The sequence below is a fragment of the Triticum aestivum genome, chromosome 1B (assembly GCF_018294505.1).
Source record: "Triticum aestivum cultivar Chinese Spring chromosome 1B, IWGSC CS RefSeq v2.1, whole genome shotgun sequence".
NCBI classification, from domain to species: domain Eukaryota; kingdom Viridiplantae; phylum Streptophyta; class Magnoliopsida; order Poales; family Poaceae; genus Triticum; species Triticum aestivum.
The window spans coordinates 323,709,628-323,722,801 of record NC_057795.1 but is presented as its reverse complement, the minus strand read 5'-3'; the positions used below and the strand labels follow the sequence as shown (position 1 = coordinate 323,722,801).

At 45.3% G+C, this 13,174-nt stretch overlaps 1 protein-coding gene across 1 annotated transcript; it reads right to left on the bottom strand.

The window, feature by feature from the left end:
- Window positions 1–384: 384 nt before the first annotated feature.
- Window positions 385–12,005, bottom strand: LOC123078370 (uncharacterized). The gene is made up of 11 exons (XM_044500862.1): window positions 11,916–12,005; window positions 11,679–11,828; window positions 9,808–9,979; window positions 6,572–7,357; window positions 5,315–5,440; window positions 3,645–3,772; window positions 3,259–3,472; window positions 2,827–3,058; window positions 2,610–2,751; window positions 1,869–2,176; window positions 385–980 (listed from the first exon to the last, which is right to left on the bottom strand). The coding sequence occupies exons 1-11, from the start codon at window positions 12,003–12,005 to the stop codon at window positions 833–835; spliced, it is 2,496 nt and encodes an 831-aa protein (XP_044356797.1). The 3' UTR covers window positions 385–832.
- Window positions 12,006–13,174: the final 1,169 nt, after the last annotated feature.

Genomic DNA, 13,174 nt, shown 5'->3' with positions numbered 1-13,174 from the left:
ATCTTTTTTTCCTAGAATCATCAACACAAGAGCTCATAACATAAAAATAAAACAAAAACTCGACCAGCAGGCACTAGTCCCAGTGGCTGAAACACAAACGGTCAGAACGCCTGAGCTTAACCATAGCTAAGAACAACTTACCTCAATAACCTAGAACAAAGATCAACTATTGTGGTTGTCAGTTTATCACTGTCCTTTTTTACCAGAATTATCAACATGAGAGCTCATAATATAAAATAAAACAAAAACTCGACCAACAGGCACTAGCACCCGTGGCATTTCTCTTAGAAGAACAGCCAAGCACCATCAACAGGAGAGTTCATATACTCATATAAGAGCTCTATGAGACAATAATTTGCTGATACTATAGACAGGTATATGATAATTGAAAATCTGTCTACATCAATTACAGGATGAATTGTCTCCATCACATAATGCGAAACAATATATTGGTGTGCAACAACTTGGATGCTCACTATCTGGACGTTGTGTAGTGAAGTCAGCTTATGTGGCACACACTAAGGCAGGAGAAGCAAAAAAGATAAGTAGACCACTCGATAGTGCTAGACCACTGACACACACATAACAGGTTAAAATATGAATAATGTAAGCGTCAGAATTTCTTGACCAACACATAAAGCTATTAGTACATAGATTAAGAAACACAGGATAACTATTTATCAAAAAAATGATATTCAGGAGTAACCTTAATTCTGAGTTAACTAATAAATTAATGATTACCTATGTGACAGCATCGAAGAATTTTAGTAGTCAGTCTGTAGGACGACAAATCATCCCCAACTTTCTCAGCAATCCTGCCATGGAAAGGTTATTAGCCCATGCAGAACCAACATAAGCCTCTATATATTGGTTTCCGATCTTCCCTCTCATTTGCAGTTTGTATCAGCAACTGTTGTCGCATCCACCATAACTTATCAGATATGACATTGTTTCCAACAAAGTGCAGGGTGGTGTCACCCCTGCTAATTCAACAAAGAGGGGATATAGTTAGATGGAGCTTCATGTACTTTTTGTATTCTATGTATATGAATAAATAAATAAAATTATTAGATTTACTCAATACTTAGCTTATCAGAAAGGATGCCTGCAGAGTTCCAAGTGCTGTAGCTTACTTTCTGTAGACATTCATGAAAACTGGAAAGTACAGCAAAACATTTCCCTAAGTTTGTAATCAAATTTAAGGGCTTCCTGTAGGTGTTGGCTGAGGCTTGTACGGCACAACGTCTCTATCATAATTTTTTTGAAAATCATTATGTAGAAAGAACCAGTCACTTGTTAGCACCACCTAATTAGGGGTCAGCTAAAGTTTCTTGAACCACATGAAAGGGTGCTTGTCCTCTCACACACAAAAAAGAAATGCCTGTCCTCTCACACACAAAAAAGAAGTGCTTGTCCCCAGTATGGATTTATGTCTGGTAGCTAATTTTCAGTTGTATATGCTCCCTATTTCGATTTAGATGAGTGGGTAAACCAGCATATTCTAAGGTTGTTTTACTATAGCGACCGCAACTCAGAAATCAGAATTCATATTCTCAGCATACGAGCTAGAATACCTTGACATCAAGGTAAATTCTTGATTGTGAAAATGCAGACCGAAGCATAGAACAAGGGACACGAAGAATAGTCTCAGATCGTCGATGTCACGCAAGCACACACTTGTAACATGCATGAGGGTCATATACTTACACGAACAAAAGAGGAATTTCAAACAATTACACTGCTCTCATATATACTGACAAGTACGCATCCACTCATTGATATGTAAAATATATACACACAATTGTAGTTACAAATCAATCACTATCACACAAGAAAAATGCAGTCACACGCAATACAACGCCTTTTACCTGGCTGAAAACTGTGAAATAGAGACAGTGGCCCTGGATGCAGAGGATGAACTTGAGGAGGATGTTTCACCTCGCACTCTACTTGTTGAATCAATAAATGTGGGCCTTGTGGGCTGTAATTCTGAAGAATTTCTTGACAACAACAACACAACCACCTCTGACATCGTTGGCCTTGAAGCAACCACTGATTGAGTGCACAGAAGTGCTATCTCTATTATTTTCTTTACCTCTTCTGGCTTGTATTCTTCACGATCCAACGATTCGTCCACCAAGCTAATCAAGTTCTCATTTTCATATAACTTCCATGCCTGCACAATCGACAGGCATAAGAAAATATCTAATTGACTATCTCAAGATAGCATAGTGTGTGTACATAATGAAACCTCAATATAATAAGTACACAATGATCATATGAACCATTAAAGCCTTTTTCTCAGATAAACATGGAATTCTCAAGTATAATCCTGATCTTTATGAAGATTTTCTGGAGAAGCATAAACACTAGGCAATGCTTACTTAGAAAGAATTTTATCAATTACTGTGCTTGTTAAATCAGCAGTGCATAGAGTGAGAAAACCAGCCCAGGAATTCACAGCACAAAATTAGTTAGTGGAACAAAAAATAAATATACCCACAAGGACATATCAAAGACTTGTGTAAGTGGCTATGTGAAACATGCAAGTCATATGCGGTAATTTACAGCACCAAGAAAAGCCAAGTTTTCAGAAGAAAGATGGATACCGATTCAAGTAGGTACTGTGTTTCAGGCTCCAGCTTTGTATCATTGCTCTTCCGACCACTTATTATTTCTACGCCAAAGCTGTATGTGTCAACCTTCTCTGATAGTTGGCCATGGATTGCGTACTCAGGAGCAGTGTAACCCCTGTTCAATAGTAAAATATAATCATCAGAAAAATAAGCTAGATGTCCAATGTAATATTTGAATGTTCAAACTTACAGTGTTCCTGCAAATTTAGTGCTGAGATGGCTATGATCATCAGGTAGGAGCCTTGCCAAACCAAAATCAGCAATCTTAGGCTGAAAGTCATCATCAAGAAGAACATTGCTAGATTTAATATCACGGTGTATGATACACACATGGAACTCTTCATGAAGATACGCAAGGCCACGAGCCATGCCAACAATGATGTTAAATCGTTGCTTCCAGTTAAGTGTTCCACGTCTCTCACCTGTTATACCAGAATGTGTGAATGTGAGGTCATTATTTAAGAGGTGCAAGTCAGCACTGTCACAAGCTAATCAACTCGGTTTGCAAGATAAACAGAGTAATTGCCTTCCCAAAAACTTAAACAACGAATATCAGACACACCATATAGGATATTTTCCCACATGTCAAGTAGATGAAGAAGCAAGGATCAAAGGAGCATACCGAAGAGGAACTTGTCAAGGCTATTGTTCGCCATATATTCATAAACAAGCAGGCATTCGGAACCCTTGCGAGAACAACCAAGAAGCCTTACAAGATTTCGGTGATGAACATTGCTAATCAACTTCACCTCACTTTCAAAATCTGCTTTGGCCCTGCTGGTTTGCATTACTGTCAATCTTTTTACTGCAACAGTTTTCCCATTTTTCAGCAAACCCTGTTAGAAAGACAATTTTGAATTATCATTTTGCAATGAACTAATAAAGTACTGCAAAAGGCAACTTGGTGATCAGTGATCAGAATATTCTTATTCTGTTTTTCCATTGTGTAGCATTGCCTTTTGTCTGCAAGTCTTCATGAGTGGATTAAACATTTGAAGATCACTATACCTTAAATACATCTCCAAAACCACCTTCTCCAAGTTTATTTTTCTCACTGAAATTATTGGTTGCAACCTTAAGATCATGATAGTAAAAACTGGTTGGACCTTGTAGTTCCGTTGCTCCAAGTATATCACCTAAAAGAACATACCGGCATATGAGGAAACACAGAAGCAAACAAAGATTATTTGATTATTCTTTTCCAATTAACTTTCCAGAAACAAATTAGTGCGCAAAATACGGCAACTTAAAAAAAATATAGATAATAACACTTGCAAATGTCAAACAAATGTAAATGTTCATGGCTAAACTCCAATAAATTTAATAAATTATGCCCTTGTAAAATTAGGCAATTCCTGGAGTTTCCATAACCTGGTTGTTGTGAATAATGCCTGGACAAACAGAACCTGTCCCTACCAATCAACACTTTATATTTACTTGAATAGTGCTACACAAATAACAGAAAAATGAGACAATATCAAGAGAAAAGGAGAACAGAACACATACAAAATTAAAGGTCTGCAACATAACTAGAAATTATGGGATAGGTACAAAGGTGCGGCCTGGAACCCAGAGCACATGCTCCTGGCTAGAAAATAGTTTCCGAATGTAAAATATTCTGAAATATGTACGTTCTCTGGTCACTTTATACTTGTAAATTCTAAATATACGATCAAATTTGTCTTGGACAAAAGAGACAAATGGTTGTAGTCACTGTTCAAACAATAAGTTGAACACTATCCTTTTGTGAGGGTAGATTTCATTATATTTTTGCATGAATTTTGCAGGTGCTCATTTTATAACATGGTGCACATCTGTAAACATTTTGAGGTCACTTGAAGATGCACAAGTAGGCAAAAACCCTAAACTCAAGCACATACCCTTGCATGTACGGAATCCACTTTATTTTTAATATCACTAAATCTGTCTTTGTTCCATGGTGCAAAAATGGTCGCTTTTATGAAAATTTACAGGCATATAAAGGAGCCTAACATTTGAATTTATATTTTTCCAAAATTCTTTTATATTCTGAAATGCTTTTTCTAGAGTATACAACAAATTCTAAATACAGTTTTCAAATTTATCGTTCACTGCAGGAGGACGTGCCACCAAAACATTTTTGTTCCTTTAGACATTATGATACAACAGAGAGGAAATCAAAGTATGTGGGGCACGACTATGAAAACATGTCTACTTCTGCCTTTGGAAAAAATGCAAAACATGTCTACTTCTGCCTTTGGAAAAAATGCAACGTCAATCTTTATATCCAGGGAATTCCGTAGGATGTAAGTTATCAACTGCGATTAGTTACATACCTGCCTTAGTAATCAAAGGCAGTCTAGTTATATGCCTGCCTTAATAATCAAAGGCAGTCTAACTATATTGGAAAATGAAAGTGATTCGGATAGCACTGAAAATCTTGTGTATCATGCCGGCATCAATAGATGATTGATGACCATTGGTGACAGCTACACACTGCATGTCATCATCCTCACAGGACAATAGTGGCATGACATTGCAGATGTTCTCATGAAAGGCAACACAGAATTTACAAAATCACTTGACTACCCAAGAGACGGTTCCATGATAAATGACAGCAACTTTGACCATGTTACTAAGATGAGACTGAAAACTTGACAAGCACCAAAGAGCTTTAACTTCACAAAAACAGCATTTACCTCTCCGAGGCTTCTGCAGCTTCCTAGAACGACGGATCCACAACAAAGCTAGTAACCCTAGAAGCAACAGGAAGGCTACACCTCCCAAAATTCCTCCTATGATGGCTCCCTTCCCTCTTGATTTTCCTGAACCAAATCATGAATTGTGAGATCTGAACTGAAGACAACCTTTGAATTGGAACCTTTTTCTTTATTTTTATTTTTTTGTAAAATTATACAGCAATCAAATTATCATTAAAGTTCAAGCCAACCCGTCCACTGGAGCAAATAAACATGCCTTTACATTAATGACAAAAATAGAGAACTTCAAAGTTCAAACTCACCATAAACATTGGATTCCAAATGTACCAAAATATGACCTGGAGGATCTAAAGCTGAGGTTTTAACTTATTTTTTTCATGCATCACATAATTAATTCTCCATGAAGTCCTCATTTGCTGCTTCTACACACACCCTATACCAAAAGTTTTGCACATAATCTGGCCAATCGATGCATCAAATTTTTCTAATTTTTTCCCTAGATTCAAACCTCCCTGGAACAGAAGCATTATAATTGTTATCGATAATTGTTCTGGTAATCATAACTATTTTTAAGAGTTATAGTTCCATTTGTTACCCCCTAAGTTTCACGTTTGCAACAGCAAATACCCCATTTAGCAGATTTTTCACATTTTTACCCCATTTAAGCAAACCTGTCAGAACGTTGAAAAAATGAATAAAAGGGATAAAATGTGGCACAAGTCTGCTTAAATGGGGTAAAAATGTGAAAAATCTGTTAAACTGGGTAATTGCTGCCACAAATGTGAAACTTAGGGGTAAAAAGTGAAACAAACTCTATTTCTAATTTGCAACGTAGGACTAATAACTTCGGAAAAGATAGGACAATTTTAAGGGAGTACCTAGAACTCATCTAGATGAGATATAATTTGGTCTCATTCACTTTGAAAACAAGAATAGATACAGCCACGTCAGCACACACGCATCTTATAGCATCACATCCAATGGCTATAAAAGGTGAATGAGACCAAATTATATCTCATCTAGATGAGTTCTAGCAAAACTGCAATTTTAAACAAGGATATGCTGCAGCAATGAGACTTTGGGAACTCGCCGATAAAAATCTATGCCGGTCGTGCCAGCAACAAACGTGGACAGCGAGCCAAAGATGGCCTCGGTACAACACAAAACTATATATAAAAGAAAACATCTCGAAGCTAGTATGTTAACAACTCACACAAAACACGAGGATGAACTCACCAGAGCGCAAGTATGCCGCCAGGTCTACCGTGGCATTAGCTGGGAAGAACCGCTTATCAGAGTACCTCATGAAGCATCCGGCGCGTACACGCCGGCGCCCGCGGCGGCCGCGGCAAGCCTCGGGGCGCGCGGCACCGCGGCCGCGAGGTCGCCGATCAGCGCTCGCACCGCGCCGTCGAAGCCGCCGCCTGCCACGGCGGAGCCATTGCAGAGCTGCGTGTTGCCGGGGAGCGTGGACTGGTCGAAGAAAGCCGCGCTCTCGTACCGTATGACGCAGCCGTCGAGGATGGCGCGCCCGCCGTTGGCGGCACCGCAGGAGGCGCGGATGCGCGCCGCGGCGGCGTCGAAGCAGGCGACGCAGTCCCTCCCGGTGACGTACGGGCGGCACTGCGCCAGCGCGAACGCCGGCGCGGCGGCGCGCGGCTCCGACGCCGTGGCGAAGCCGCCGGCGGAGAGGTTGGCGCGGAGTTGGGCGAAGGTGGAATTGAGGGCGACGAGGAAGGCGGCCGTGGGCGTGGCGTTGTACTGGCTGCACCCCAGGTTGAGCAGCGTGGCCTGCGGGTCGGCGACGACGGACGGGGCCAGCGCGGAGGCGAGTGCCAGCACTAGAGCCGGCAACAGCGGGAGGCGAGCCATGCGGTGCATCGGCACCACCGGCTGGCGGAGGGAAGGCGGAGGAGATATCGCCGTGGCCGCTGGGTTTTGGACGAGAGCGGCGCGGCAAGGGTTGTGTGATGGGGATGGATTGATTTGTGTTGAATGGCCAAGTCGGGAAGTGTGGAACAGCTGATTGGTTCGAGGTGGTATAAATATTGGGATGTGGGATGATCCTCTGTCACGTCCAGCTTCGCTTTAATAATTTATTTTCAAGAAGCAATCTCACTCTCTCTTGCATTGCATGTCGCCTGAATGCCTTTGTTTAATCAGTACTACTTGAAACAGTTGAGGGTGTTCGGTGGCGTGTGTTGACGATCGGCTATTCTGTGATTGTTGGGCACTAGCTTGGTTCCTTGCTAAAAATTTGACCGTCTATGCGAACTTACTCCAAGATTATTGGGGAAGCAGAGGGGTGCAACGATTGTAGTGTGAAAAGAGTAGGAGTGATTTGGGAGCAACTAACCAGCGGGTGGCCCTACTCATGTTCCCAACCTTAGGCGACACCAAAGGTCTTCTCCATGGTGCCGTCTCGGTCCCCTCCTTTCCCCCGTCTCGCGGCCTCGTTGGCAGAAAAAGAGCGGGGCCCACTCATTTCCTTTTTTTCCTTGGGTTTTATTTCCTTGACGACACTAACAAGACGGTGGCGGTTATGACAGAGGTGGCGGTGGCGACGGCGTGTTGGAATAAGGTCTCTTCAGTCTCTCCCTACCTCAACGGCGTCTGACTCGACGCTGACAAGCGGCGTATGAGAGTTTGTGTCCCCAAATTTGTTGGCTCTCTTCAGATCAAGATCTTGGTAGTTTGTTCGTCTATAAATGAGAGCAATTGGCTGGCTATTAGTATCGTGGCTTTGACATCTTTTTGTATCGTTCTGTGGCATGTTCCGGTTTCTCAATTCTATAGTGTGGTTGAGTCGATGATGACCTACGGCGAGGTCTGAGTCATTTGCTTGGTGTTTAGGGATGGTGATGACGCCTCTAGGGGAGGAGTGATGATGATGACACATGTGTGTTGTCTCGGCGAGGCCATCTTTGGAGTGGTGTGAAGCGGTATCTTATGTGTGCCGCTCAACGGTTGCGATGGTTTTTCGCACGGTTTTCCATTATTAATTGGGCAATCTTGTTTCCCCTCGGTTTTCCCAAATTAATCGAGCAACTCTTTTCTTCTTACTGAATGTAGGAGTCCTGCCATTTTGAAGAAAAACTATCTGAAGTGGTGGCGATGGATTGCAAGTCTGTATTGTGTGGGGCGATGCTCTAATTGATGATTCTTTAGCATGTTATAAATCTCATTTCAAGGTCCAAGATGATATGCAGTCTTAAAAGTCTTGCTTCACTGCAATTTTTAATCTTCGACGGACGCCGCACAATTGGAGGAAGAAGTTTTGATGTAATCTTATTTTTCTCTAGAACTCGCCTAAGTTTAAAAAATCTTACCGAGTGATGAGCAATCCTCCCACTCGAAGGTTATGCAAAGTGCGGGTTGACCACGACCAGCACTTCAGAGTTGTACCATCAAGAAGAAGGACGAGATTGAGCGTGTCGCTAGGGCGAGTCACTTTCAGGAACGTCAAGACCATTGCTGAATTTCTCGCCGATGAGTTGACCGGTCCCGCCGAATGAGTCGGGTCGACTGCGACCCCCCCCCCCCCAGGGCTGCACCATCAAGAAGAAGGACGAGATTGTGTGCACTGTCAAAGGCCCCTCCAATGGTTGACAGGAATGTCAAGACCATTGCTGAGTGCCTTGCTGATGAGCTGATCGATGCTGCTCAAAGATCGTCCAATCGGTCGACTGATGATTCTTCTTCAGAAGCCGCATCAAGCAAACAGACACCAATCCGAGAGAAAAACGAATTTCGCTCAAAGACAAACGCAATATATTCGAAGATAAATCCAAAGATTCCTAACCGCAGAATAAAGTGCTCGGGCATCAGGCCCGAAGGAATTTTCACGGTTACAAAATCACTCGGCATTCCGAGGCAAATAAAGGTGAAGCATAATGTTTTTTCAATCACTCGGCGGGAGAAGGGCTGGCTGGATTGCAGAAGCTATCGAGGTCGATGCTGTCGGCGATGCGAGTGGCTGCCTCAAGGAAGGTGTTCATGAAGGTCTGGAAGGAGTGCTTCTTAGTATTCGCTACCTTGAGAGCAGCCAGCTTGTCTTCCTTATCCTCCTTGCAGTGCACTCAGACCAACGATAAGGCGACGTCGGCACCACAGCGAGCAGAAGATTTCTTCCACTCTTGCACTCGGCCTGGAATCTGATTAAGTCGAGTCATCAGTGACTCGAGGTCTTGAGACAGCTCCGCCTGAGGCCAAAGTTCAGTGTCCACTTGGGTCATCGCCGCCTTCAGTCGAGCCATATAAGCAATTGTCCATCCAAGCGCGACTCCAATCGCAGCAGATTCATTGCAACGTCATCTTTCACAGGACAATTGATGGGGTCGAGACCCGTCTCGACCCGCCCAGTTTCAGCTTCAAAGTCCTGACACAGTTCTGTCCCATCGCGAAAAACAATGAGTCGACAGCATGACAACAAAGTTTAGTCGGCGACAAATTGACTAGTCGAATGATCATACCTTCAAGCTTCAGAACAAGTTTCGCACCAAGTTGTTTCAGATAAGACTCCAGCTTGTCTGTCTTGGCTCTGAGGCCACCGACTTCTGTGGTCAGGTTCTCCTTGTCCTTCCTCGGCTGCTCGACTTCCTGATTAGCTTCAGAGATGGTGGCCTTCAACTTCGCGTTCTCCTCCTCCAATTTGCCGACTGAAGCCAGCTTTTGGTCTGCAAGCTTCGTCTTCTCACGTGCTTCCTTCTGAGCAGCGGCAAGGTCCAGGTCCTTCTTCTCCAAAGCCTCCTTCATCCTCTCTAAAGAAACAACACTCTTCAGACGAGACTGAAGTTGGCGATTTTCACTATGCACATCTGCTTGTGTGAAATCACTCAGTTCAAAGAGACTGAAAGAAAAACCAGTGAGAAGTGCGAGCTACAAAGCAGAAAAAAATGGTCGAATGATTACCTCCCATGAAGGTCGTTTCTTCTTGAGCAGTCTTGAGATTCTTCTTCGCGAGTTCAAGGTCAAGTTCAACGCTGATATGCTTCTTCTTTAATTCGGTGAGCCAAGCTCGAAGATCACAAGACCTCTGCAGCCAGCAAGAGAGACATGTCAGTCGACAGAAATAAGAGACAGTGACGGAGAAAAATTACTCTAAGAGTACTGCCGAATCAAATAATCAATAGTAGTCTCAGGGACTACACCCAGTGGGTGCACTTAGCGTGCCCCAACTGGATCAGATCAATACTCAGGAAGGCCTGGCCAGTGTGAGTTCAAAAAAAAGATACATCATTAGACCTCAGTCGACTGCCAGCAGTCGACCATGGTCTCGGGGACTACACCCAGTGGGTGCACTCGGCGTGCCCCCACTGATTCGAACAGTTTATTGGGACTCAGCTCGAGGCGAGCGGAGTTGAAGATTTCCTTAATTCTAAACGAAGGAACACCCCAATGGGTGATCAGATATAACGCAACACTCAAAAGTTCAGTCGGAATTTTGTTGACCTGAACATTGGTCTGAAGGGCAGTGCTGGCGTTGTAGGCTACCTGGCTAGCCTCATGCATCACTTTCACCTGCTCCATGACAAGGTTCACCGGACGAAGAGCTTCCCTAGCAGCGCCCGGCGAGTCGTCTAGAGTTTGATACGTAGCAAAGAGTAATGGCTCCAGGGTGGTCGAAGCAGTTACCGGGTCGGACGAGTGGAGTTGCACTAGTGCAGCAGGTGTCTGTGCAGTCGATCCCGACGGACGATCAGTCGTCAGCGGGTTGGCGAATGTGACATTGGTCCGAACCGGTCCTTCGGAACGTTCGATCACCGCCTCAAGCACCGGTGTCGGCTGAGGGACTTGGATTTCAAGCCTCCTCCTGCTTGAGCCTCCACTCTTCTTCCTCCTCTCCTGTAGAGGCGCTTCTTCTTCTTCTTTGTCAGGGAGCACAACAATATCTTGCGGGGCTACAGAAAGAGAGAAGTATCAAATTTTTAGCTGATTGACCACCCACTTGACTAAATGGAGCTTGGTCGACGAACTTACCAGCTCGGGAGGTGGCCTCCTCGTCTCCTAGTGCCTTATCAACATCCATGTCAGTAGCAGCAGAGGTGGGTCTGGAAAGATGCGCAACCCGATCGGTCAGAACAGAAATGTCAGTCGGTATGCATAAGCACAAGTGTGTTACTCACCCCGAAGCCACTAGGACGTCCATCTTGATCCGCGACAAAGTCTTCCGAGTCTTGGGAGGGGCAACTTTGAGCTGTTTGGCGGTCTTCTCTGTCGGTTCCGGAGTCGACGTCCGAGTGCGCTTCTGAGCGTGAGTACTCAGAGCCACGCTCTTCCCGCGCCCGCCCGCCGGGTCGTGTTGCTACGTGGATCGGCGCTCGGAACGCGGTGACGAGTCGACCTGTTCCTTGTCGTCCGACTCCTCGCTCTCCTCCTCATCCTCTCCGTCTGAAGACTCCCATTCGCCGCTCTCGTCTGCACTGGCCTCCTCCTCCTGGCCCTGCTCCAGGGCTTGTTCACTGTTGGGCATTGAGTACATTTCAGTGAAGACCTACAAGATGAAAAGTCAATCAAAAAACAGTCGACATCGTATGCAGTCGGAACTTATGCATCAAGCAGTCAGAACAAAAAGGCATACCTTGTCGGGTGGATTGTTGTCTCTGAAAGGGATAACTCGCATGGATCCCCTGTGATTGTCCTGATTGCCTGTGATACTCCTCAACCACATGGCCACAGTCTCGGATGACACTTCCTCTGGATGGACCCGAGCGGTGTCTTCAGGTCTAGAGTACATCCACATAGGATGATCACGGGCCTGGAGAGGCTGGATGCGTCGACTGAGGAACACTTCCAGCAGGTCCAGGCTGGTAACACCTTCATTGATAAGCTGAACCACTTTCTCTACCAGCATCTTCGTCTCCACATTCTCAGCCGCGGTCACTTTGAGTGGAGAAGGAGTTTGGACACGGTCGAATGTGAAGTGAGGGACGCCTATTGACTGACCTGGAGCTGCCTGGTCCTGACAATAGAACCAGGTCGACTGCCAGCCTCTAACCGATTCAGAGAGAGTCATAGCGGGGAAGGAGCTCCTATGCCTTTTCTGGATACCTAAACCGCCACACATATGGATGACATTGGTCTTTGAGTCACTCGACTTCGCCTTTTTGACCGACTGGGATCGGATGGTGAAGATGTGTTTGAAAAGGCCCAGTGCGGTCGACATCCCAAGAAATTTTCACACGTCGACACAAAGGCGGCCAGATACGTGATGGTGTTAGGGGGAAAATGGTGGAGTTGAGCGCCGAAAAAGTTCAGGAACCCCCGGAAGAAAGGATGCGGGGGAAGCGAAAAACCGCGGTCGATGTGGGTGGCGAGCAGAACGCACTCACCCGGTCGAGGCTGAGGATTCATCTCCCCCTCCGGCAGCCTTGCCGCGCACTTGGCGATTAGCCCAGACTCCGCCAGCTCGTCCAGATCCTCCTGCCGAGTCGAAGACTGGATCCAATCGCCCTGGATCCAGCCCGGCGGCAGCCCCGCACGCGATGACGACCCGCGTTGCTGCCTTTTGCCCTTCGCCACCCCCTTCGTCTTCTTTGCGCGTTCTAGCGCCGCCGTCTTGTCCTTCATCATGGCGGCGGAGCGGTAGCGTCGGAACAGAAGAGTTGGGCGCGCCGGAGAAGCGGAGGAGGAAGAAGGAGGAAAAGGTGTGCACAGTGCAGACGCCTCGGTCCCGTCACCTTATAAAGGGCCGCTTCCGAGTGACTGACGCGTGGGACCAGGCAATCCTGTCAAATCCCGCAACAGTCGCTCGCAGCGTACGTGGCGAAAAAGGCGTCACAGAAATTGAGGCATCACTGTTTATTCGCTCCGCCCGCTTCGGCACTCCCCGTCCCGCGC